This window comes from Lampris incognitus, chromosome 3 (genome assembly GCF_029633865.1).
Source record: "Lampris incognitus isolate fLamInc1 chromosome 3, fLamInc1.hap2, whole genome shotgun sequence".
NCBI lineage: Eukaryota > Metazoa > Chordata > Actinopteri > Lampriformes > Lampridae > Lampris > Lampris incognitus.
The window spans coordinates 74,065,142-74,092,444 of NC_079213.1; the positions used below are offsets into that span (position 1 = coordinate 74,065,142).

The 27,303-nt window shown below is 41.4% G+C and overlaps 1 protein-coding gene across 2 annotated transcripts in view; it reads left to right on the top strand.

The window, feature by feature from the left end:
* Positions 1-27,303, top strand: part of evi5b (ecotropic viral integration site 5b) — a 61,551-nt gene that overhangs the window by 13,447 nt on the left and 20,801 nt on the right. Inside the window, exons 2-14 of one of the 2 annotated variants that reach the window (XM_056277404.1) lie at positions 6,938-7,170; positions 13,978-14,167; positions 18,455-18,679; positions 19,167-19,241; positions 19,412-19,537; positions 19,681-19,824; positions 21,842-21,931; positions 22,058-22,155; positions 22,380-22,440; positions 22,558-22,611; positions 23,780-23,812; positions 24,257-24,409; positions 25,413-25,544. In XM_056277404.1, coding sequence (XP_056133379.1) covers positions 7,019-7,170; positions 13,978-14,167; positions 18,455-18,679; positions 19,167-19,241; positions 19,412-19,537; positions 19,681-19,824; positions 21,842-21,931; positions 22,058-22,155; positions 22,380-22,440; positions 22,558-22,611; positions 23,780-23,812; positions 24,257-24,409; positions 25,413-25,544 — 1,533 coding nt within the window. In that variant the 5' untranslated portion in view covers positions 6,938-7,018. The remainder of the gene's footprint in view (positions 1-6,937; positions 7,171-13,977; positions 14,168-18,454; positions 18,680-19,166; positions 19,242-19,411; positions 19,538-19,680; positions 19,825-21,841; positions 21,932-22,057; positions 22,156-22,379; positions 22,441-22,557; positions 22,612-23,779; positions 23,813-24,256; positions 24,410-25,412; positions 25,545-27,303) is intronic. The other variant, XM_056277405.1, reaches the window with a different exon arrangement.

Consider the following 27,303-nt stretch of genomic DNA (forward strand, 5'->3'; position numbering starts at 1 on the left):
TCTTGTTATTACACCTTCTTGAGTAATGACCAGTCTTCAAACATCCAAAGCAAAGCTTCACTGCGTGCACAAACTTTACACGATCTTGAACTGTCTTTTCACTTAACCTTTTGCACTTGGCAAGGACATATCCTGTTCTTCTGCAAAACTTGCATGATGGGATTTTACTCTGTGTTGTGTTTGTGGACAGTGTCTTTACTTGAATGGGTTGGCTTCGTAGATGCTTTGGTTTATCGCTTTCCACACTCTTGAGCACTTGTATTTAGGATATGGGATCGCAAGCGAGATCTGCTTCCTTCGATAGGAAGTCTACAAACTCTTTGAATGGTGGGTATGCAGCGTTTGCTTGTCTAACTTCCATTGATTTGCGGTTCCATCTGGATACCAACCAATCTGGCAATTTCAGTAGAATTTTTTGACCCTCACTGCAGTCATTGAGAACTTCCAATGTCTTAATGTGGGGCATTGCAGCCTCACTGCTCTTGAGGAAGACTGCAAATTCTCTTAGTTCACAACTATCTTTAGAGCTTACTTTTGGCCATCCATACAGCTTGTCTCTGAAGGACTTCCCAATAATGAATGGGTCTCTGAAACGTTTTTCCAACAGCTGACAGGCTGAGTTGTATGCTGCTTCGGTGCCTAGTAGGAAAAATCTTTCAACGGCTTTCTTTGCAGCGCCACCTAAGTACTTTCTTAGGAAATACAGTTTTTCATTCTTTGGAATGTTTTTCCTGTCTATCAGTGTTTCAAAGGATAGTCGCCAATCTTTGAATTTCAAAGGATCTCCAGTGAATAATGCAGGCTCTGGTGTTGGAAGACGATTGGCACTTATAGCTTCTGCTTGTATGTTGACCAAGTCAGAGGTGTTCTGCACTTGAGGCATGGGCATCAAAGTTGGTGGAGCTTGAGGTACCAGTTGCAGACTTTGGGGACTAGGAGCTTGACTTGTAACTGGTAGAGATTGAGGAATGAATTGGGGGACTTGATGCATGAAGGGCTTGGGTTGTGACTGGCAGATTGAGGAATAACTGGAGGAATTGTGAGGTTGAGCACTTGAAGTTCTCCTGCTGGTTCAACATCATGCAGCAAATCGATTGGTTAAAATTTTTCTTTGGCTTGATCGTAGACCTTTACTCGAGCTCTTACATTGTTCAACTTCTTCACTTCTTCTAGGTGTTTAAGCTTTCTACGCTTGTCTTGCATTGCTTGTTGTCTAGCTAGGTTCTCAGATTCAAACTGTGCTAGCCGTTGTTTATCTTAAGCCTGTAGCCTTTGAACTTCTGTCGCTTCCCTTTCTTGTTCATCCAACACTGCCAAAACTTTCTGGGATGCGGCAACTTCAGCTGCAGCCTCCTTTCTATTAACTGAGTGGACACTAGAGTGGGTAGAACCACATTTTGATTGATGAGACAGTGGCCATGATAAAGAACTTGAGTCTAGGATTGATCCAACTACAGGCCCAGGTTCTTCCTCTTCATCTGTTGTATGCCCTTCAAGTTGCCTTTCTGCCTTTCAAATAATGAATGCTGAAAGTGATATGCATGTGTCAACTCTGCACCGCTGGTCTGTTTCAGTTTGCATTCGACGTAACTCTTCATAAATGACCGTTACATCAGAACAGGTGCTTTCCATATTCTCAATCAGCTCATTCAATTCGTCCTCGGAGGCCTCATCAGTCAATATTTATTTACCTATTCTTGCATGATACCTCCATTTCTCATTGATGATTCTGTACCGACGTTGTGCACTCTTCAGCCTTTCTTCTCAAAGCTCTTTTCCCTTTTTTGTTAGGGCTCGGGTTCTTTCACTTCAGGTTGAGCAGGTGGTTAGGCATTTTTATGGCATGTCTGTGCTTGTATCAGACATCTTAAGGTAACTTGAATAGCTATGGAACGTGTGTAACTATTGAGCTTGAACTTGATTTCTATTAGGCTATGTATAAATGTAAGGTACAGTTGGCCTAAATGTGAGTAGCCAGGAAGGTTAATAATTATTATGAATTGCTTGACAACTGTGTGAGGACTCGGTGGGAAGCCCAATTTTCTAAATCTAGACTTCAATATTGCATCAAGATAACTACCATTATTTAACTTATCGAGACATCAAGTGGACTTCAATTTCAAAACAAAAATAAGAAGATTGGGAATAACTTTGGCACAAATATGCAAGTATAAACCTTAATTGCAGAGGGAATATGCTTAGAAATGCATTAAATCACTTATTCTTTACGTATGAAAGGTTTTCACATCAATGGCAAACTTCACTTAAGTTGCCTTTCAAGCTTGGTTACTTTTCATAAAACATTTCTACAAATCATACATTTCAATTTATAATAATGTGCTTTTCTTTAACCCTTACTAAAAACTTGTTCACTTGCTTGTGGGTTTAAGTTGCTATTATACCTTGCTTAAGGGGTGGAGTTCCCCTTTAAACCTTATGACATTAACAACCATGAACACCGGCACATTAGATTTATCCCCAAACATGTAGGCTAAGCACAAGGTTAATAGACCTGAGTCCTTAGTTGCAATTTCTAGTCGAACCACTTCTCACACCACCTTAACAGTTGTGGTAGAGCACTTCTTGGCTTTGGCATGAAAAGTTGTGCTTTCAACACAGTTTAATCACCGTTGCTTGCAGTCGCTATGCCGATAGTGCGTTATGGGCTTTGCTTATCTGATATGCTGTATCTTCATCACATCGTTATCCGCTGCAGTCTTGTCGTCTCTCCTACCTAGGGTTGAGCATCGTTTGAAAATGTTCGATACCGATACCAAAACCAATACCTCTAATCGATACGATACCTAAACAATACTTTTTTCGATACTATATATTATGAAAACCTTATAGGATCATCAGCAAACTACTTATCTATACAGCGAGCACCATAATTAATTGACACATTGTGTTATTTTGGTTTTGTTTTCTAGCACTTTGAGATTGAAAGTGAGGTCAACAATGACAAGGAGGTCAACATGCAGGCTGACATCTTTAATGTATGTGAGCCTATTTATATACATCATTACCGTCCTTACCTGTTTCATCATTGCTAGCAGTGGCACCAGAAGAAGACCCAGCAGCAGACGTCCCAGAGCTAACGTTAATTCAATTCAATTCAATTTTATTGTCATTAAAAACAATGTGCAGGCACATGTTAAAAATAAAATGAGGGCTGTGGATTCACCAATCAGTGCAAGACAGACACAGACAAACACAGCAAACACAATATAAGATATACACACATGAAGACCAAAGCTAAAAATAAGTTAAAAGAGAGCTGGAGTACAAAATATTTAAAAATATCTACAGACATTCAGTGGGTAGCCAGATTCAGGTGGGCAACAGCTTGTGGAAAGAAGCTGTTTTTGAGCCTGGTAGTACGGGCTCTGAGGCTCCTGTAGCGCCTCCAAGAGCGCAGGGGGGAGAACAGTCCATGGTTGGGGTGGGTGGGATCTCTGCTGATACTCAGACCCCTTCGAAGGCAGCGTTTGTGATAAATGCCTTTTATGGCTGGGAGCTGGGTACCGGTGATATGCTGGGTCGCCTTGACGATCCGCTGCAGAGCTTTCCGGTCTACTGAGGTGCAGTTGCCGTACCACACTGAGATGCAGATGGTCAGGATGCTCTCTATGGTGCAGTGGTAGAAGTTGGTGAGAATTTTGGGGGGTAGACGGGCGCTCCTCAGCCTCCTCAGGAAATGCAGGCGTTGTTGGGCCTTTTTCACAAGGGCCTGGGTGTTTAATGTCCACGAAAGGTCCTCGCTGATGTGGACTCCAAGGAATTTAAAGCTGGAAACACGCTCCACTTCCACCCCATTGATGTGTATGGGGGAGTGGCTGCAGCTTCTAGACCTCCTGAAGTCCACAATCAGCTCCTTTGTCTTCTGCACATTAAGGACAAGATTGTTGGTAGTACACCATGATGTGAGGTGCTCAATCTCGTCTTTGTAGGCCATCTCGTCATTAACGTTGGCAGCAGCACGGACATTAACGTTATCAAACACAGAGCAGTTGTCCACTCGTAAATGTATCCCATGCGTGATCAGATGTTTCATCATATTCTTTGTATTCCCAGACTTGCATTTGATGATCGCTTTGCAGCAGTTGCATTTTACTGTGTCAGGTTTGCTGTCTGTTTTTACAAAGTGTAGCCACGCTTTGGAATGCATAGTAGCTCACTGAATCTTGCCCGCCAGTTTTCAACTCCAACGCAGTCATGAGACGCACACGCGCACCAAATAGCTTCATGCTGATTTGTCAGTTAGCCGCCTGTGTACAACAACGCTGGTAGTGATTGGCTAGCTGCGATAGCGTTCACATCGTCTACCGTCAAGTATTGAAATTTGGCCCCGTTTTTTTCCAAGTTGAGCTGGGATGGGCAATCTTGTTCTTGCGTATGGAGGATAAGCAAAGCTTGACTCGATTTCTCATTTAGGCAACTACAGCAGGTCTCTTGGCTCTCTATTACCGAGTACCAGCTCTTACAACAAGCTTACAAACACACTGTCGCACACAGAGAACGTGGCGACGTCACATCTGCATGTACCGTAAAGCCTTATGCTACGTTCAGACCAAAGGCGGCGAGAGAGTTGGCGCCGCTTTGTTCGCCAGAGTTTGGCCGACAGCTTCGCCAGGTGTGTTCGAACAGAACGCGAATTCGCTGTGTTGACGTCACAACAAGCAGTCTAGTTACACCAACGCTGCTAGCAAGTTTGCTAGACCGCACACAACAAATACCACACACGAGCAGTTTGTGTTTACTTATGATCATCATGGATGAGCGACAGAGATCAGTTGCGGTGGCTCTGCTTTATATCAACTTGCGCCGCCGAAACCGGCGTCAGCGTTCGGTTTGGGTTCATAGCATAAACCGGAGACGTGCCCAGCTTGGCGAATTTCACCGGAATTCTGGGTAGGGGGCGTGTATTCTTTCCCAACATGAAGGCGGGTTCTAACCCTACTTGAAGGTGATTGGCTATCGCCTGGCGAAATCTTCGCCCGAGTTGGACATTTTTGAACTCCCGCGAAGGTGCGTTCGTCGCTCGATTCGCCCAATTCGCGCCGTCCGTAACTTCGCCGCGAATTATTCCGCCCATTCGCCTCCTCCCATTGCCTTTGCATGCATTCGCGCCGCCCAAAAAATTCTCGCCGCCTTTGGTCTGAACGTAGCAGAACAATAATACGGTTGGTACCGTAATAAAATGAGTAAGGGCGCCATCAAATAACAATAGTTAACACCCGGGCTTGCGTTTGATGATCGCTTTGCAGCAGTTGCATTTTACTGTGTCAGGTTTGCTGTCTATTTTTACAAAGTGTAGCCACGCTTTGGAATGCATAGTAGCTCACTGACTCTTGCCCGCCATTTTTTCAACTCCAACGCAGTCGCGAGACGCACACGCGAAATTTGACACCGTTTTTTTCCAGAGTTTGATACTCGGTAGGACCGAGATATTTCGGTCGGTGCCCATACCCAACCCTACTCCTACCCGTGTTGCGCAGGCGAGTTCTCACTGTAGCTCTCTTCACAACACAGACAGGTCGGTTCTTTGAAACTGGTGTTTATTGCTTGGACACGTCTTGTTTCTCTGATACATCCACGCCTTAGTCACGCTGTGAGAACTATATTTGTGAATGAACATATTATAAAATACGTCAACAAATTATACAGTACATATCATGAAAACAAATGAAAATGCAAAATGGCGCTGAGCGTGAACATGAAACAAAGGCATTCTACAAGTAGAACAAAGTACCTCATTGGCCGCTTGTCGCGAAAAGAGGTTCTTACGTCCTTGGGAGTCTTTTGAAAGTTTCTTTTGACTGTCTGCTTTGGCTTCAGACGTCAATAATTGACCTTTAATGTAATATATGCAGCACCTGAAAACCTTTTGTTCTACGAAATAGTCTCCGCATGGTTCACCAGCAATAGCAGGAAATGAATATCTCTCATCGCAGATGTTAGGACCCAAGCGTTGTGTCAGGCTGCCCTTTATATGCCTGAGCGTGTGCCTTATTGAATTTCAACTGTAAAAAATTAATTTACTGTCCATCAAATCACATCAGATTTAAGTTTTAACCTTGCATCAAATAAATTATTTATTTACTGTATGAAATTATGGAATCAATTATGAATCATGAACATACAGCATTTACGCAACAGCACTTTTACATGACTAATACTAAGAACTCGGTAAAGACTGTGCTCACAAACTTAGTAATAGATTTAGTAAAGAATGGTGCAACCCTGCCCTGAAGATTGACGTTTTTGTTTAAATCACTAACACCTATGATGATGCTGGTAACTGCATTGGTGCTTGTCCACTCCAGATCCCAGATATCCATTCAAAATGAAACTGAATTCCTACTTATGTTGTGTCAGCACTTTCACCACTACCACCTAAAAAGAAAAACACAGCTAAATAGGAGTTTTAGCTGTTGATGTTGTACTGATCAAAGGTCTTCTGTGAGTTGTGTCTACCATATCTGCTTGCTTGTGACAATAAATTACTTTTCAAACACTCAGGTAGCTGCCTTTAATTGCATTTGTCAGCTATGGCAAAGATATAAAACACTATGCTGCATATCGTTTTTCAGGAAAAGACCTATCTGACAGTAACCCTTAAAATTAGGGTTTAAACTACCAAAGCATTGATGGTTTGAATATTCATGGCTTAGCTGGTATCTTCAATATGCCACCAATAGAAATGCCACCAATGTGTGACTGACATGGCATGAAGCTCAAATCTTTCAATTTGGGATAAGTTAAGCAGTAGGCCTAAAATTCACAGAACATCATACAATCAAGAAGATATTGATGTAAATTTCTTTTACTAAACATCAGGGCTGTGCTTTTGACATTACAGGCTTGATGTTGTCATGAAACAAGGAAACATTGAATTCAGATGCTCAGATGTGGTTCTTTTCCATCCTCTTTGCAGGTGGCGACAGACAAGGTTGCTGGTAAGCTGAGTTCTACTCTCTCATGGGTAAAGAACTCTGTGTCGCACACGGTCAGTCAGATGGCTAGCCAGGTGGCCACGCCCTCTTCCCTGCAGACCACTGCTACATCCTCCTCCACATCGCTCTCCTCACCTGCCCTCTCGCCATCATCACCTGCCCAGCTAAGCCCTGATGATGTGGAGTTACTCGCCAAGCTTGAAGAGCAGAACAGGTGAGTATAGATGCTGTCTTACATATTCTTCGGACAATGGTCTGAAGTTTGATTCACATGGTAAATTCACTATATGTAAAGACAAAGGTGTGTGTCATGTGTATCACTCGTGAACTACTAAGTTTTAAGTAAAGAGGGCCAGATAGGTCACCAATCAGAAGAGTTGTAACTTCTAAATCATGATTCAATATTCTATTGATTTGGGGGGGGGGCTGCATCTTTTGTGCAAGCCTTTTGGCTACTAAATTCAAGTTTATTTTTGGTGACATTCTACATGATGGCTAATGTAAGTTTTTTTTGTAGTTGGAAGAGGTCTGAGGATGCACACCAATGGGGATTTGCATAAAATACTACAATGTGAAGGGTGTCCGGGTGGTGTAGTGGTCTATTCCGTTGTCTACTAACATGGAGAATGCTGGTTCGAATCCTCGTGTTACCTCCAGCTTGGTTAGGCGTCCCTACAGACACAATTGGTCATGTTTGTGGGTGGGAAGCCATATGTGGGTATGTGTCTTGGTTGCTGCACTAGTGACTCCTCTGGTCGGTCGGGGCGCCTATTCAGGGGGAGGGGGAACTGGGGGGAATAGCATGATCCTCCCACGCGCTTTGTCCCCCTGGCGAAACTCCTCACTGTCGGGTAAAAAGAAGCGGCTGGGAACTTCACATGTATCAGAGGAGGCATGTGGTAGTCTGCAGCCCTCCCTGGATCGGCAGGGGTTTGGGGGTGTGGGGGGGTGGAGCAGCAACTGGGACGGCTCAGAGAGTGGGGTGATTGGCCAGGTACAATTAGGGAGAAAAAAGGGGGGGTAATACTACAATGTGAATTCATCATCTGTCAGAAAGACGTACTTTTCTTCATGTACAATTGTATGGTGTCAAAGGATAGTAGGTTACGGTGCAAGCATTCCAAACCACAGTATTTGGCTGTTTCCATAACAAATGTTCCTTTGGCTTGTGCAGCTCAGGTTTAAGAGAACATTTTGATAGTAGCCTTGGCCAAAGTAAGAATGTGGGAGAGACTGCAATGCTTGTTGTTTGGTACAGGGTGAAGCCTATTTCATAGTCCTACAACTTTGATAGTAATGTCTTTTGAACCAAATGGAGCATAGCACAAATTATGCATCTAATTTATATAGTGTGTGCTATCGTTTTTCATTATAGATATTCACAATATCTACACAGACAACCCACCTATTGTCAGTCTTAGATTGCCTAACTTCGTGACATTGAAGCTTGCCTAAAAGTTTTGATTAATATAAAATACAGTTTAGAGTTTCAATGCACATACAACATGGATTTATTTTCCAAAATTTTGAGGACTTCTGTTAGCTGATTCTTCTCATGTGAAAATTGCAATCATATTGACCACAAAAATGTAGATCGCAGCATTGCTAACTGTTAAGCTATAAATCTTCTTTCTCAGGCAACTGTATAGCCTAATACAGTTGCCTGATTCTATCTGTCGTTTCTACTACAGATAGAATGGCAGTACTGTTTAACTGAATATGGTCATGCCAATAAAACCCTGTTGAACTGAATTGAATTGAATGGAAAATCATTATATTGATCAAGTAATCTGATAGCCACAGTGCATGCAGCTAGTTTGTTGCATATACACAGTCTCCTCGCTGCTAACTGTTTTATATTAGCTAAAGTCTTAGTAGAGGATGATGGTATACTCCATCTCTATTCTCAACTCTTGTGAATTCTGCCTCTGGTGTGGCTCTCACCCATGGCCAGTGCACTCTGTGTTGCTGTGGAAACCGGGTGAAGGTTCAGAGACAAGGGATTGTGATCAGTTACCTGCAGAGCTGTGAGATAATGGTGTTCATCATCATGAAAGCCAGTGACTCATCAGTAAGCCCGCAACAACCATGACACGTATTTGTGTCATGGTTGTTGCGGGCTTTTTATAAATTGCAATTTTATATGAGTATACATTTTTTTTATAAATTTAAAATTTATAAAAACTTTTATAAAGGGCAACACTGCTGTGGGCTGGGTGAAACGAAATTTTGTTTCTTTTGTGTACGCAAGTACATGATAGAAATGACAAATTGTTCCTGATCCCTGATTCCTGACATATGCTAATGCATCCTCTTGAGAAGAAAGGAGCAGACATTATTGGGGAAATGTCACAATTTCTTCCTCGTGTTCTTTTACGTGTTTTGAGGAGACTGCAACCCCCCCTCTCTCTTTCAAGGGTGAACAGAAGGCCTAGGCTGGAGGCATACATAGTTCATCTGACCCTTGACCCCTGCCTCCACCCCAACAACTAGGGTCACAGCTGGAGTCTTTCAGCAGGCACATGCTTGCGCTGCCTCACTATCTCTGTGACTGACAATGGGGTCTCATTTCAGCAAATCCTATTGGCAGCACAGTGACAAGCCAACCCTAATGCCTAGCTAAAACACAAGTCCCAGTTTTGTTACCAACATGTTGTCAGGACAGGTGTAACAACATGTAGACTGCACAAACTGAGGTGGGAGGACTTTGATATTCATATTATGTGTTGCAGATGCTGCGATGCACCTCACCCTCCCTTCCTTGCTCAGTGGTTGTGTGTGTTTAATGAGAGCCTTTGTACCCTACAGACCAGATAAGAGACATACGCAAGCATGTGAGTAGGATGAGAAATTCGAGGCAGCCCTGCGTTCACTATCTTTATTTGTAGGCCATGTATGCCACTGTTCTGTAATTCCTATCCAATCAAGACATGAGCAACACGCCATGAGTTTCTCCTGGTAAGAAGGCATCACATATCCCTTATGGTATTTCTGGCTTTCTCTGCTACGATAATGGAAAGCAGACTGGAGATAGGACATCGTAGCAGTCATGCTTTTGTAGCTCAAAGAGAATGGAGACCAACCACTTGTTCATCTGTTACAACTTATGAATCCGAAGTGCAAATATTTGTCTTGAACAATTTAAATCCTGCTATTCTTCACCTTTATTTCTTTTTAAGTTTTCTCTTTTTGCCTTTATTAATTTAACTGTTGACTAGCACTTAGATTGTTTGACTACTGGTGAATTATTAGCAGAGCGGAACTTGGCTTTGAGTTCAGGTTCATGTCTAGTGCAGCTCTACCTGGATGTCCATCTGATGTAGCTTAAACAAAATGGAAACAAGAGCTGGCACTTGAGATAGCAATGTGAATATATTTTTATCATTAAAAAGGAGATCCAGAGAATATTAGCAATGATGAATGTTACTGTTTTTAAACAGAATAGTTGAGCGACGTGTTAAGTTTTGTTGTGTTAGTTTTGTGTGCATGCTTATGTAGGAGAACTGTATGCTAGAGGAATTTCTTTCCATTTCCTGAGCAGTGTTAAGTCTTATTTATACTATATACATTATTTGTGTATTGTATTGCACAGCACAGCGCCTTCATATGAAACTACTCACTTGGGTCAGTACTCACTCAGTGTATCTATTCGTGTTAATATGATTTCCCACTAGTCTAAAATGAATCTAAATCGTAAATACTTGTGAATATTGAATAGCAGGGAAGAGGAAGTTACTGTGTACAGGTGTTCTATTATGCTGATTTTTCTAATGTTCTTTTATTTTTATTATTTTTATTTTTATTACTTTTCAACTGTTACTTTTATTTTTCCCTCTGTACAAAGATACTAATTTCATAGATCCCTTTACCCCCTTGCTCACTTCATGTGCATAAACTAAAGAGTTTATGCAAATATTAATTGCTTTTTTTATGGATAGTCTTTGACACTTTCAGAATGTCACTTTTTTTTTTTATGAGAGGATCCTGCCAAGTCCAATTTCTTGTATATGCAAAGTTACTTGGCAAACAAATAAAAATTGACCAGACTTGAGGTGAATAACTTGGGGCACTGCTGTTATTTGAGTTTGATTCCTCACCACCCCACACCAGCCTACATGGTATGCACATAGTTTGCTGAACGTAAATGAAAAAGCTTCACAGGCTGTGCTTGCTGGCTATGTGTATGTCATTCCCTCCCACACAACCCAAATTTGGCTGTAACCCTAGCCGATCAGGACCACTCTCTGTGACGTCACCTGCTGCAGCAGAGAGGCCCCGGCCTTTTTCCGAGATCAGGTATCTGACCCTTTGTGTGCCTGTCATGGGCTCCTCTGTTTCATACAGGCTGAGCGTCACAGCTTTCTCTCTCTGGGTTGATCCTTGAACAGGTCTCCTTGTCAGCAGCTCCTGTGACAAGGGTGGCATGAGAACTGGCACATGCTGTTTGAGCTTTTATCTTTTTATGAGCCACATTATGGCAGGTGTAAATGTAATGGATAAAAAATGCTTAAAGAGAACAGCTGTTTTGGAGTCAGAAATGCTTTCACTGATGTTGGTTTTAGAACAAGTGTGCAGCCTAAAAATGCTGTGTGATTGTTGAGACAAAGTTGTTTTTGGCAAGTTTTGCACTTTCTGAGTCACTGGCAGAATGTATACCCATATTATATGGATAAGTACAGTCAACATCATTAAGAAAGATAAAATAAAGTTGTCACTCTGTCGTTGGTTTTAAGCATTTGGATGACAGGCAGACACCCTGAGAGCTGCTTAGTACCCCAGTGCTAATTTTGTGTTGGGATTTGTTTGGTTGAAAAAGGTGGCTTCAGGTCTGCAGCAATTGTGTGTAGAAGTTTGACCTACACCTACATTATGTCCTTTGAACCATTGCATTGCTTCACTGTAACAAAGATATGACACCTCTGGAAAGTCTGGCATTTTAAACAAGCTTTTTCATTTTAGCGAAACTTGGCGGTTTTGTTGCCAACACTGCTACAGATTAGTACTCGGTTGCAGTCATTGGGCTCTGTGCCTGAAGCATTTACTCTGTAAACTTACACAGCCATTGCAGGACCTACATAAACATTTTACGTAGATGTTGATACTCTCAGCACAGATGGTAAAATTTGGTTGCCACATTGTGATGTAGAGTTAAAGTCGTCACTTCATGTAGTCTCCTGTTTTCTGTCCACATTCTCAGTGTTCAAAGCAGGAAAGATATTTTGATAACTTTGACTTGGTTACATTAATTAGAGAAAACAGTCCTGACGATTTACATGAAAATAAACGTCTTAAATATACCAGAAATGGAAAGTATGAAAAAAGGACAACACATTTGTAGTTGCTCATTTGAATGGTTGCTCTCCCTATGATTTCTGCAAAGCAGAAGCATGGAATTGGAGATTTGGGGGAGAATATTACACAATTTGGGAATAAATTAGGAAGTAAAAGTAATTTGTCCTTACATCATCCGTGGCTCTCCTTCGCAGAACCCTGCCATGTTTCTGTGCCTTATGTACGTGTGAGTGTACGTATTGCAGCATGCACACTTCAGTAAATGCATGAAGGTTTGTTGTATGGGATGAAGAAAAAACTGTAGAAGCGACCATCACTGAAGTCAGTAATGTCAAAAAACAATGAAAGGTGGCCATTTTGCTTTTGTTTTCATTGCTGTAAATGATTATGCAATAGGTAAAAAGACTAAATCTTTAAAAAAAATTAAATAAAAAAACCCCAGAAAACTGAATAGTGGAATAAAAATGAAACTGAGTTGGGGAAAAAGTAAAACAGATTTTATAGGGTGCTAGAAATGAGATTTTAACAGCGCTCCTCAAAATAGGGGTGCATGATATATCAATCAGCTTATCAGTATTGGTCCATAATTGCTTAAAAATGTGTTTATGGTATCAGGACTTCGTCTCTATTTCTGTATAGCGAGCCATTGTCGACACTTGTCAGCTGAGGTTTCATCACCGTTCCAAATTAGTGTGCTTCATGAAGCCTCTGTTGGCTGTTAACAAGCTAAATATACAGAAAGAAGTCCAGTCAAAATAATTTTAACTCCGAGGGGATGTTCTATCGAAATGTAATAACCGCCACAGAGGCGAAGAACCTCCTGACACAGCAGAGGTCATTATTTTTCAATAGAAGACCACCTCATCATGGATTGTCCTTACTTGCTTTCACTTAATGGCAACAGTGTGATAGTCAGCGTTTTACAGGGAAGCTTTCAAGAACCAACTTGTAGAACAAATGCAAAAGCAAAGATGTTTGAAAATATTATGCCAAAATTAATGTTACACGTTTTCTCCATTTAAGTTGAAGTAATTTGTGCTCATCTTGTTCAATGAATGCAGACATTTGGAAACAGTGTAGTGTTTAGAAATAAATCAAGACAGGTACTAATAAAGCAGCATGTTTTAGACATCTGCATCTGCACCAAGCATCACAGGTACAATATGATAAAGGTTACCGCCACTGGTGGAAACTGGTAGTATTGCAGTGAAGCAAAAAATATCAGTATCAGCCGAAATGACCATGAAAGTTATTTATCACATAGCATAAACTTCAATATCTTGCATCCCTTTATTTTTTTGTGAGGCATTTCCTAATTGAGTATTCTGATTAGATACTCTAAAGGCATGCATTAATTGGCCCTTATTGAGGACATGAATCACATTTTTAGAAAGTCTGTGATTTATCCGAGTGGAAGTGATTTCACTCGCAGTACATGTGAAGTTCAGTGGAACTTAATACTGGATTTCTGAAAAAGTAAATTAACAGTCTTTCTTTATGATCTGTAGCTATTCTGTGTCTTTCTTATGGACACTAGAGTAAGGAACATGTTTGCTGGCTTGAACCCAGAAACCTCTGATTAAAGAACTGTCTTCCTACTCATTACATCACCATGCCGCCCAGATATTAATTTTAAAAAGGAAACAGAATTAAGGGAATGTGAAAGTAACCCTGTGGTGTCTTTACTTAAATCCTATCTGTACGCCCCACTTTTCCTTTGCCTCTGCAGGCTGCTGGAGACGGACAGTAAGTCCCTGCGCTCAGTGAATGGTTCCAGGCGAAACAGTGGCTCCTCCCTGGTCTCTAGCTCCTCTGCTTCCTCCAATCTCTCCCACTTGGAGGAGGACACCTGGATCCTCTGGGGACGCATTGTCAATGAGTGGGAGGAGGTGCGCAAGAAGAAGGAGAAGCAGCTTAAGGTGAGCCTGGAACACATGACTTGGAAACAGCCACCTGAAATGACCGGAAAGTCTCGTGCAGGCCGACTTAAGGTGCATTAGGAGCTTACTTGAACACGATTGATCTCACTGTCAAAGGTCAGGTTGAGCTGGGCATTGTGCTTGGGAACTGTACCGTATCGTCATTCATACAGTAATTGGATGAATTCTGTAATAGTGTTGATACATATTAGTGCAGCCATTCTCAACCGGTGGGCCACGGCCCACCCGCAGAGCACCACCCAGTGGGCCGCGGAGGTACTGCCCAAATAGTCAGAATGAAAACGTTTGTCTGTCAAGCAGTGATTTCACGTCTAATTACACAATACCTAAATGGCCCAGGGATTTGTGTTAATATATATTTTAAATTAAAATACACAACCTTTTTTAAATTAATAAATAATGAAAATAACTGCACATGACTCGAACGTCATCAGTTAGAGACAAAAGTTTTGTCGCTGTTAGTTCCGGTGTCTGAAGGAGAGCGCAGGCAAGCATTTATTTTTTATTTCGACTACAGTAAAACAATGGATCGGTTTTTAAAGAGAAAAGGTGATGGAGGCGAGATTTCTGCAACAGCTAAGATACCGAAGCGTGTGGTCAGAAAATACGACCCTGAATACATTAAGTTTGGATTCACAATGTCAGGTAGTGATGCAGAGCCGAAAGCACAATGTGTTGAATGTGATGAAGTCCTTTCAAATGAATCGTTAAAACCATCAAAGCTGCAGAGACACTTAAACACAAAACACTCAGGATGTGTTAGAAAACCAAAAGAATATTTCCAAAGGAAGCGAGATGTGCTTCAAGCACAACAGAAAGCTGTAAGTACACTAACAACACAATCAAAAGCTGTTCTGAAAGCGAGTTACCTGGTGGGTGCTCGTGTAGCTCGTAGCAAGAAAGCATTTACAATTACAGAGGATCTCATCTTGTCTAGTGCCATGGATATGTGCCAAGAGTTACTGGGGGAGGCAGCAGCAATGAAAATCCAGACCGTGCCACTATCGAATGACAGTGAATAGGAGAATTGTTGATATGAGCGATGACATCGAAAGCCAACTTCTGGAGAGAATAAAGGCAAGCCCACATTTTGCCATACAGTTCGACGAGTCCACTGACGTTAGCAACGCAGCTTTTTTGCTGGTTTTTGTGAGATACAGCTGGGACGGTAATTTTCACGAAGATCTACTTTTTTGCAAAGAGCTTCCCACCAGAACCACAGCAGACGAATGCTTCCGCTGCCTTGATAATTACTTCAATGAAAAAGGACTAGATTGGAAACATTGTATCGGTGTCTGCATGGATGGCGCTGCATCGATGACAGGAATACATCATGGTGTTTTCAAGCAAATCCAGGAGAGGACACCGGAGGCGAAGTGGACGCATTGATTCTTACATAGGGAAAATCTGGCTACGAAGATGTCACCAGAGCTGCATGACATCATAAATGTGGCTGTGAAAACTGTCAACTATATTTAAAAAAAACGCAGTCAACTCGAGATGTTTTGCTGCTCTGTGTGAGAGAATGGATGCAGATCATGTGCAACTCTTGTATCACAGTGAAGTAAGGTGGCTTTCAAGAGGACATGTGCTTAATCGCCTATTTGAACTGAGAAAAGAAGTACATGCATTTCTTGATGAGAAGCAGTCCCTTCTGACAGAACATTACATCGATGATGACTTTTGTGCAAAACTAGCCTATTTATCAGACATATTTGATCAGTTGAATCAGCTGAATATGTCAATGTAAGGAAGAAACAGTACCGTGTTTTTGGTTTCAGACAAAATTGAGGGCTTCAAGAAAAAACTCATCCTTTGGAACAGAAGAGTCAAAGAGGGACGAATGGATATGTTCCCACTCCTGAGTGAAACTTTGGAAGGTTCTCCTCCTGTTAACATTTCCAATGTTGTCACCCAGCATTTAACTCAGTTGTCAAATAAATTTTCAGATTACTTCCCGGAAGACCCCTGGAATTGAAATCTCTGGGTTTTAGACCCGTTCTCAGCGGTTCCTGCATCTTAAGACATGGCCCTGTCCACTGTGTTGGAAAACCAGCTGATGGAACTATCAGCTGACAGCAGCCTGAAGTTTCAACTCACACAAGTTGACCTTGCTTCATTCTGGATATTAGTTGCCAAAGAATATCCCTCTGTCACAACGGGCAATCAAATTTCTGTTGCCTTTCACCACCACATACCTGTGTGAGTCAGGGTTTTCCATTGTGACTGTCACAAAATCAAAGGCTAGGAACAGACTGCAAATAAGTTTGAATGCTACTCTGCGAATCAGCCTCTCACCCATCCCACCCCCGGCTTGATCTGATCATTTTTCAGAAGCAACCCCAAGTATCTCACTGAGGGCAAGTAGAATATTTAATTCAATCATTGCAGCTGACAGTGACATAGCAGTTGTTTACAGGTCAGAATACCCCTTATTTATTTATTTTTTTAATAAGGTTTTACATTTATTTCGGTATGTGGGCCCTGACTGTCTTGACACATACCCAAGTGGGCCTTGAGTTACAAAAGGTTGAGAACCCCTGTATTATTGCATATCTGATGATGTCTCTTGTAATGTCACTAATGATGACCGATATCTAGAAATGCAATACTCTAATACATTATTTTTGATCCTAGACACAAGTGGAATTTGTGTGTTCTTTGACAATACTAAGTGGGGAAAAAAATGCATCAACTAATTTTGCACTGGGCTGAAAAGATAGTTTTCAATTGTCCATGGTCTCTTGAATTATACAGTTGTGCCACAAGCAATTGTATTAAGCGCTGGTGTGTGTTATACAGTAGCCCTATCTGTTTACTTCATTCATACGTAATTTCTGTGGCTATCTTTGCTCCTAGCCAACCCTGTAGTGTTGCCCTTGAACATGTTATTTTAGCTCCTGACATTTGAAACTAAATTTAGGCTGCTTGTTCTACATGTTATATTTGCAGTTTCTCTGAAGTTGTTTGATTACAATTAATTTCCTGTCTTAACATCTCTAGCAGTTAAAAGTGCACACAGTCGGAGGTGAAAGGGAAGTGCTCCGCAGTGCATACTTGTGTATGTGTAGTTAATTTAGTAAAGGACTAACTAGTGTCCAGTTGTTTTTCATCTGAATGTGGTGCTATGTGATTTCAGAGAAGTGGTAACAACCAGATGGCGGCAGCCAACCTTAGATATTACTCATTACTGCTGACGCCAAATGGTTGGTTTATTGACACTTTCTTCCCCTTCACTAGCATAAAGACCTATTTTCCATTTGTAGGGAGAGGAGGAAACTTGACTTTTCTCTCCTTGTCAGCAGAAATTTTGTTTTCCTTTTTAATTCTCTAGTAATGTATTGGTTTTATTTTAGTGTTTCTTATTCCCTGAGGAACACTTTCCATGAGAGTGCTCTGGGAGGGGAATGTCCGTCAGATGTAACTACTGATTATATAGTAATGGTGGAAAAGTTTGTGCTTCAGCAGCAACTAAAAATATTGCCTTACATCTGCATATGAGACGATCACCCCCAATTAGTGAGATAGGAGGACAAGTGTGATGAATAAATGGTTTGGCACAGAATACAGCTTTTGTCCAAACGCAGACTATGTGAGATGGTATATTGTTCCAGCACAAGGTTTGGCCTGTCCTGGCTGACCTCAGTGAGAGGGATGGATCCCCTGCTGGAAACCTGTGTGGGCGAACCTCTGGTCCAGATGCACCCTGGAACGACCAGATGCATATTATGTTTGCATACACACACACACACACACACACACACACACACACACACACACACACACACACACACACACACACACACACATACACACACACACACACACACAGAATCACACAGTACAATTGCAAAGGCCAGTGTTCCCTCTTTGCAGAGGAAGTGGTTTAGTCGAGTCACATCAGCAGTAATATGCAAGAAAAACATTTCAAACTCCAGTTCACAGTGCAAAATGCCTGGCTGACAGGTTTATATTTAGCTGTGGAAAATTGTAATATTATGTGTGTGCTGTGCTTTAATGGGAAAATATTGAAGCATGACAGCATGTGCAAGCACACGACTATATCCTGATCTAAACAATCCCAGTGTAATTTCTTTTTCCTATGGGAGACCAGTCCGTTTCTTTGTTTAAAAAACAATAAAAAACAACCTTTAGACAAACATGAAAAAAAAATCACGATGTTGATTTCTATCTTTTTTGTAACTGTCTCTTGTAATACATGCCACTAAGTGAAGACTTGAGTGTGTAATTCTTTGTATGTCACAGGACCTTGTCAGAAAAGGGATTCCTCATCACTTTCGGGCAATAGTGTGGCAGCTGTTGTGCAATGCTCAGAATATGCCCATCAAAGATCAATACTCGGACCTCCTAAAAATGACTTCACCCTGCGAGAAGCTGATTCGCAGGGACATAGCACGCACTTACCCTGAACACGAGTTCTTCAAGGAGAAAGACAGCTTAGGCCAAGAAGTGCTCTTCAATGTCATGAAGGTGAGTCCTCATTGACTTCCAGAGTCTGCTTGTATCCTAAACAGATAGATGCAACTCTCAGTTCTCATAAATTGAGTGATCTTCATAGCCACCACACTAGGTTTCCTGGCATAAGAATCTTTTTATTCATAATTCTTATTGTATCATTCCCAACAATATTTTTTTTCCCCAGAATATCTTGAAATCAAAACCCCTTGAGACTTACTGCTTTTATTTTGGTTTAAACAGTTCCTGGCTGTTCTTGCTCCCCCTAAAGTACAAATAACAAGAATCTTACAATGAGTGTTTTCAGAAAGCTCAGGGTACAAAGTTGTATTTATGAAAACAGACATCAGGTGGAGGGCTACTTTGTTTTAATTCAAGGTGAGCACTGACTGAGCAGTCACACAGTTACCTCAGAAACACTTAGATGTCTAACATGTCATCTAAGTTTAGCTTTGCTCTTGTGGCCATCACTGAGACTTAACCAAAGCCACTGTTGCCTCAGGCCTATTCTCTAGTGGACCGGGAGGTTGGCTATTGTCAAGGAAGTGCATTCATTGTTGGACTGCTGCTAATGCAGGTAATAATCCCAAATACACTTTATACACAGACACAAACATCCAATATTTCCTTCCTCCCTTTCAGATTTGTATCAGCTAGCAAATCATGTGGCATATTTTACTCATTGTACAGCTGAAGGAGGCAAAGACTAGTGGTTTGATGTGACCATGTTTTTTTTTTTCCTCCAAGATGCCAGAAGAGGAGGCATTCTGTGTGTTTGTGAAACTGATGCAGGACTACAGATTACGAGAGCTCTTCAAACCCAGCATGGCTGAGCTGGGACTCTGCATGTATCAGTTTGAGTGTATGATCCAAGTAAGAATCTTATTGAGAAGCACTATAGGGGCAGCAGGTTTGGCAGTCTAGGAAAAAATGTAGAATACTGATGAAATATAGTACATTGTTTATTGTATAATATCTTTTATTTTACTTTATTTTTTTATTTTTTTGTCTGCCAGGAGCATCTACCAGAGCTCCATGTGCATTTCCAAGCCCAGAGCTTTCACACCTCTATGTACGCCTCCTCCTGGTTCCTCACCATCTTCCTTACCTCCTTCCCTCTGCCTGTTGCCACAAGGATCTTCGACATCTTCATGTGTGAGGTCAGTTAACTGGAATGGCTACCATTAATCAATCAATCAATCAATCAGTCAAGTTGCATTGTATATAGCACTTTTCTAGCTGCAACAGCCACTTAAAGTGCTTTACAATTAATTAACTAACGGTTAACAGTTAAAGTTACCCATCACACGCAGATGAGCACAATAATTTCTCGGTACAATTAAAACATCAAATGTGAGGGTCAAATATCAACAAACCAGCCTATAACAACACACATTGTAAATATCAATAGAAATAGGCCAGGCTGCCTACAAGGGATCCAGTCCTCATCAACACCCATCACATACAATACAGTGCTAACAGTGAATAATAGTTATTTAGGATTAGCCCTTACCTTAAAACAGAAGCAACCACAGAGGCCTGGGATCAGCTACTTTTACTGTTCATCCAGAAGACCATGACGTGGACTGGCAATCACCTGATTTAATCCAAGATCTGTTTAAGGGCGTTGGGTCGAATCTCCAAAGGAGGTCCATTAAGATCCACAAAAAGGAGCGATGGGAGGCGGTTTTCACACAACCTATTGCGGGTCTTGCTATCAGTATTAACTGCAGAAAACTCTGCAGTTAATAATACTGGTCCTTCTTGCTGTACAAAGCTTTTCCAGCGTTTTGCCTGGTGCTTTATCTTGTAACTTCCAGTTGCGGAACTCCTCAACCGCCTGTGGCTGGTTCGCCAAGTGTTTTAGCAAGTGCCCGTATGTACCTCTTTTTCTCCATACAGGATCAATACATTGCGGTCCTGTAGCCAAAAGTGCTTATCCAGAGGTTTCAGCATCTGGACAAAGTCTAATTCTGGCATTCGCTTTGTGAGACTGTCAATCACAGATTGATAAAACTGACTCTGGTTAATCTTGCCCCTGCCCTCAAGTAGTTCAACATCTTTAAACAGGCCCAGGGACGAGCGCACAAAAGTATTGCATCAAAGCCAAATACAACTGAATAGTGTATAAAATAAAAATAAGTATATAAAAATAAATAAAAAACAATATATATCCTAAAATGTAAACATTACTGAGATTACTAAACATTACTCCAAAAACATGAAAAAGTATTTAAACTATTCAAGTATAATGGTTTTAGTATGCCACTAAATATTGACATTATATCAAACCATGAAAACTTATTCAAACTATTCAAGTATAATGGTTTTAATATGCCACTAAATATTGACATTACTAAACATTACATCAAACCAGGAAAACTTAGTCAAACTATCCAAGCATAATGGTTCCAGCATGCCACCAACTATTGACATTACTAAATATTACATCAAACCATGTCATGAGGAGCTTGACAGCTTGGAGGAATGGTGGTGTTGACAGCGGATCACAGGGACAGCAGTGGTTACTAGCTTATTTGTAGATACACTTAGATGGAGGTAAGACTGCTTAAACTTGACAAGTTATATTAAAGTGAAACATCCCTTTAACTTTGTGGCAAAAATGCTAGCTAGTGTGGATATGGACAGGACAAACTAAGATGAATAGAATGCCCCATAAAAGTCAGGCATGCTTGAAGAATGCCATTTTGTGGCATACTAAAACCATTACACTTGAACAGTTCCAATAAGTTTTCATGGTTTGGATGTGGTAGGAAGGGAGAACTTACAAAAACTGTATTGCATGAATCCTTTTTCTTTACTGAGTTCTATTAGGAAACATTTACAAAATATAAGATTGAGAGATAAAACTTTAACTTAAACTGTCTACAAATTTCTGAAATGAGAATAATGGCCCGTTTTCTGTCAAACTTTATACTTTAGCGCCACCAAGTGGCAAAAAGGGTTATTTCTTATTTTAGTCCGTTTTCTCACTGCTCTCTTCAGACCTATCTAATCCAGTATTGTCATCTTGATGTGAGTGAATACATTCTTCTCCATCTTTGCATTGTAAAGCAAATTACACCAGACCTTGAATATCATAGAAGTGTTGCCCCAGCGTTGCCCTGTCATTGCTTCCATTTCAAGTTGTTGTAATTAATAATGATCTTTGGTTAGGGTCTGGAGATTGTGTTCCGAGTGGGACTGGCCATCCTGCAGATGAACCACGCAGAACTAATACAGCTTGACATGGAGGGAATGTTACAGGTACAGATGCATGACACCCATATAACCTTTTTATTAGCTTTATTTATTTATGTACAAATGTACTTTAAAGGTAATTGTAATTATCTTTCAAGTATCCAGTCTTATTTTTTACTTATTGTGTTCCAGCACTTTCAGAGGGTCATTCCACACCAGCTTGACAGTGGACCAGACAAGGTCATCCAGGCTGCTTATCAAGTCAAGTACAATGCAAAGAAGATGAAGAAGTGAGTAGAGCTGCTTTTCCAGTTACTGTGTAGGCTTTTTACAGTGCCACAATTCTAAATCATTTGCAGTATTTTCAGCTCTTTTTCATTTTTGATTAATTCATTAATATTGTCTTTCTGACCTCCATGAAGGGTGAAAAATGTTTGCATTTTTTTTAGAATTACGAAATGTAACAATGGCATGAGTGCATGTTTTTATTCTTTTTATGTTTGACATTTTTCAGATTAGAAAAGGAATACACTACTATCAAAACGAAAGAGATGGAGGAGCAGGTGGAGATTAAGGTACATCTAGACAAATGTGTGTTATGCGAGGACCACAATGGCGAAACGCCAGGAATATCGCATCACCATGTGTACATATTCTGTTTTGTGTGATTGCATGAATCCTTGTCATTGCAGAGGCTGCGAACAGAGAACAGACTCCTGAAGCAGAGGATAGACACTCTGGAGAAAGTGAGTGGAAGAAGAAGTTGAGTGTGCCGTGTCATTACCAAGCAACCCTGATCACAAACTAGAGACACACACATACACACTCACACACACATACACACACACCATGTCAGCCACTTCAACAGGCATGTGCACAAGATCATAAATCCTCCATTAACCCATCCAGTGTGTACACTCATACGTCTGCATTTCCTCTTGACCATGAAGGAACATGGAGTCTTGTCTGTCACTAACTGGGCTGTGCTAAGAGTAAAACTGTCCAAGGCACTTTGTTATCTTCTGGTATGACAAGCCTTCTCAATGTAGATGAAGATAGTTATAAAGCAGAGGAGGGCTTTGCAAGTTATCTTTGTGCCATGGTGAAGCAGGGAACTTTTAATTCCTCTGAATACCACTAACTGAAGCATAGATGGTTAACCAGCTATTTTGGAATGTGAATGTTTGATACTGCTTGAGATAAAGTGAGCACTGCATGCCAAGTTGCACTGTTGGTATCATGCTGCTCCCATATGTGTTGGAATGAATGGGCACTATTGGTGCCCAGTAAATGCACCACGCATGCTGTCTCTGAAGAAAAGTAAGGTTGTATGTCACATAGATGACTTTGCCTAGGGAAGCGGGTGAACACTCTGGTGTCAGTAGGCCTGTTATGCTAATCCACTTCAAGGCTGCTGCTGTCTGGATTCTGAAGTGTCTTTTTGTCACTTATTTCCAGTGCCATTATATTTTCTTGTACTAACTTAAATCGTTCATGAACTATGGGTGAACGACCCCCCACGCCCCCGAGTTAAAAAAAAAAAAAAAAGGCTCCTGAGCACTTTTATTCTGCTGTTGTCATACACTTTCCTTCTTTGCTTTAGCTTTACTGTAGCTGTTGTGTGCTTTGTCTGTCTGAAACTTATCTGCATGTTGTCAACACCGCCTAATTTTCACTTTGTCATCATCTCATTTGCACCTTTTTCACCACATATGATGGCAATATTCCTTCTCCACCTCCTGAATCTATAATTATCGAATCAGTCTTCAAGTTTTGAAAATGTAGCAGTGTTTTGTCAAAAGTAGGAGGGAAAAGGAACATTGTGCCTCTTTTCTAAAACAATCAGTTGTTCTTCTTTGTGTTATGTCCTCTGGATTGTCTCTGCTGTCACTTGCTGATATCTCTGTTTTGTAGGAAAGTGCTTCCTTGGCAGATAGATTGATACAGGTATATTCTTTATTTTTTTTTCCTTTGTCCCTATCCTCTATGTTGCACTTTTCCCCTTCTGAAAATTATCTCGATCACGCCCTATTATTGCATGCTTATGATTATTTCAACAAATGGCACGCTATTGCAAAGTGCAGAAATGGATTTATGATTTTCTGAATAAGGGAAACTAATAGCGCAAAACCAAATCACACTGGGAGATTCCAATATTAAGTGCATGTGATCCCACATTAGGGCATTTCACACGAATATCACAGCTCATGCTAAAGGAAGTTAATGAACTCTGCCATAAATCACATCGTGCTACTGCAAAAAAGTATGTGCTTGGAAAAACCCCAGTCCCTCTTTTTGTTTTTGTTTATTTTTTTTGCCCGCCCATTCCGGCCTTGCATTTCACCTCTTACCGTGCTCACCCCACCCCTCCTCGGTTGGTTATGTCCCAAGGGACAAGTGACTCGAGCCCAGGAGGCAGAAGAGAACTACCTGGTAAAGCGGGAGCTGGCCACAGTCAAACAGCAGAGCGAGGAGGCCAGTGCTCAACTGGAGCAGGCCCAGAAAACCATCAGGCAGCTCCAGCAGCAGCAGCAGCCACAAGCGGTAAGGAGGACCTCAGTGTCCCCAACGAGGCAGGCGCAAACCACCACAGTCAGGGCTGAACCTCCGATCAGGCGATATGGCCAGTGCTGGAACGGAAGCCATGTCATCGCAGCTGGGATGTATTTTGTGATAGTGCAGTGCTGAAGCTTCAGGCTGCATATTTACAGATAGATTTTTTTGGTGTGAAAAACTGAGACCTGCCCCCCCCCTAAAAAAAAAGTAAAAAATTTTTTTCACTGGAGTGTGGTTATGTTTCTCTCCCTCTTTCTGTCTTCTTTCTCTGTCTTTCTTTTTCTTTTTGCTCACTCTTCTATGAAAATCACTGTAGACTTGTTGCCCAGCAATGAAATCCCTGCAATGGGGGCAGAGGTGGATCCTCCACACTCTGCACACTTGATGTGCATAATGACGTCTTTTGGCATGCATGACTTCAAATCGGGACATGCTGTTACACATATTTCTGCAACCATTTACAGTCTTGCACACACTAAGTAATATGTTCATGAATTTGTAAGCAGCATCTGTTAGGCTGGTAGTTTTGACACATGGTGACCTATTCTCAGCCAACTGGATCCTCCGGGTGCATATCTATTGACCAGACACTGATTATCCTCAATTATTTATGGTTCGATTTAACATGACAATGTGTGCAGTGAATCAGGTGTTAACATATTTTTTTTGTCTTTGCTTCACAATGAACGGTCATGAAATATTCATTCGAAAGCAGAAGTTAATTGTTGGTGTCAGATGAAATCAAGGTTGAAAGGTGTTATGTGTAGAGAAGCTTTATCTGTGTGCATTTTTCCAACAGATTATATGTAGCACATGCTTAAAGCATTTGATATGCATCTCAAGGACATTACTTTGGAGTTAATTGTGCTGCACTTTATATTTCCCGAGATTGAATGTTTTGTCCATGATGAAAGACCAGGACGTAAAGTTGGTTTTATTATTTCCAGCACTTCTGTACTGTCCACACTTAATCCCGTCCTGTCTATTGTAGAAAGGAAACCTGCGATACACTGAGGAGTTCATCCTGCAATTGGAAAGAGAGCTTGTGCAGGCCAGGCTCAAAGAGGCAGAATCCCAGTGTGCACTCAAGGAGATGCAAGACAAGGTCCTCGACATTGAGAAGGTTTGTTTCTCACACGGACCCCCTTTGTATTGTAGCCAGTGATGAACAGTCCAGTGTTGACAAATCTAGCCATATCAACTTATGTTCTGTACTTTGAACAATGAGATCCTGTTCATGCTTTGTAAGCTCTTTGTGGACTATAGCTTTTACAGTTGTATGCAACCAAGAAGATGTCAGGAAAATACTGAAGGAACAGCTGAACTTTATTTGGGGTTAATCACAGTCACTTCAGTTGATGGCAGGTGTATACTAATTGCTATTTAATGGGAGTTTGAATGTGATTGGTTAATTCAGAACACCACCAATTATAAAAGGGTGTGCACATTTATGCAACCAGGTTATTGTAATGTCTTTATGCATGTCACAGAAAGTTGAATCAGTTCATCTGGACACAACGTTTATTGAGAGAAAAATGTTTCATCGCTCATCTAAGTGATCTCTTTAGTCTCAATTGACTGCAAGTATCTTCTCTCTTATAGACAGTACAGTGGCATAATGACCAAAACAAACGATCGGTTTCGTATAATAATAATAAATAATCTTACATAGCGCTTTTCTAACACTCAAAGTCGCATAGCACAAACATACAGGGGTGGATGGGAAGGGGGTGCTACAAGAGGGAGAAGCAGCAGACACACATGACGCCAGCAGTACTCTCTGACTTAAACAGATACAAAAGGGCAAGAAAAACAAAAAACAACAGCACTGTGGGTGTTGATTTTCTGTAGGGGTTTACTCCCGCAGCCTATTCCTCCCCCGAGGTATCCAGTCGGCAGTGGCACTATTTAACCCATAGCTGGGGGGGCTGGTTCGTGGGCATCAGGTAATATCCACACACTGGTGGGCCTGCGTACCACACCTCTAGGGGCCAGACCTCCTCCGAGTCCCTTGTAGTTCAGCCAGGGTCCAAGGTGTACCCAGTTACCGCGTGTCGCCACGAGGAGGCACTACCTAGGGCTTGCTGTTGGAGAGACTTACGTGTTTGGCTCCCCTGTTTGCATTTCTGTTAGCCAGCGGTGAAGGTTCTAAGTGAGACGTGACAGGCACAGAACACTACATCAACACACTAGACGCTTCACAACAACCCGACTCCTTACAGAAGAATGTCAGACACATTCATATGCAAATTGCCATGACTTTTCAATGGCAATGTATACTATTCACAGAGGATTGGGGAATAGTTGCAATCACAGCATTGTAAGATGGTGACAGTGTACTCTTAGCCCCCCTGGTTCAGGGATGGTCGTTCCCTTTTCACATCAACCTGGTATCACGGCTTTTCGTGTCATAGTCACAAATAATTAATCTATGGATTCGTGCTGGTCAGCACAAATTTTTAGAAAAATATGTGCTGACCAGCACGAAATACAACTGTATTTCAGTTGGAAGGCTGTTTCGTGTCTGCACCATGTTTTTTTTTCCCTTTTTCTGTCAATTGGGACTTGGGAGCGCAGAAGCCGTATAGGTTAGGGTTAGGGCCGGAGAGGATCCGTTGCGTATCGACCTATGGATTTTAAAGACATCTTCTCAACACAAAAACACGAAAGGGTCCTTGATACCTCAACAATATGACAGGCTAATGTTACGCCCATCCGTTTTCATTATTTCTCCTTCGATTCCGAGAAATCAAGCTTGTTTCAGTCGGTTTCAATAGCGGAAGGCTACGTTAGCCTACCCATGATCCTCAGCGAGTTTGAAAGTCGTGCTGAGTGTCACGAAAAAAAATAGTAAATTCATGTCTGTGTACATGAATCAATAG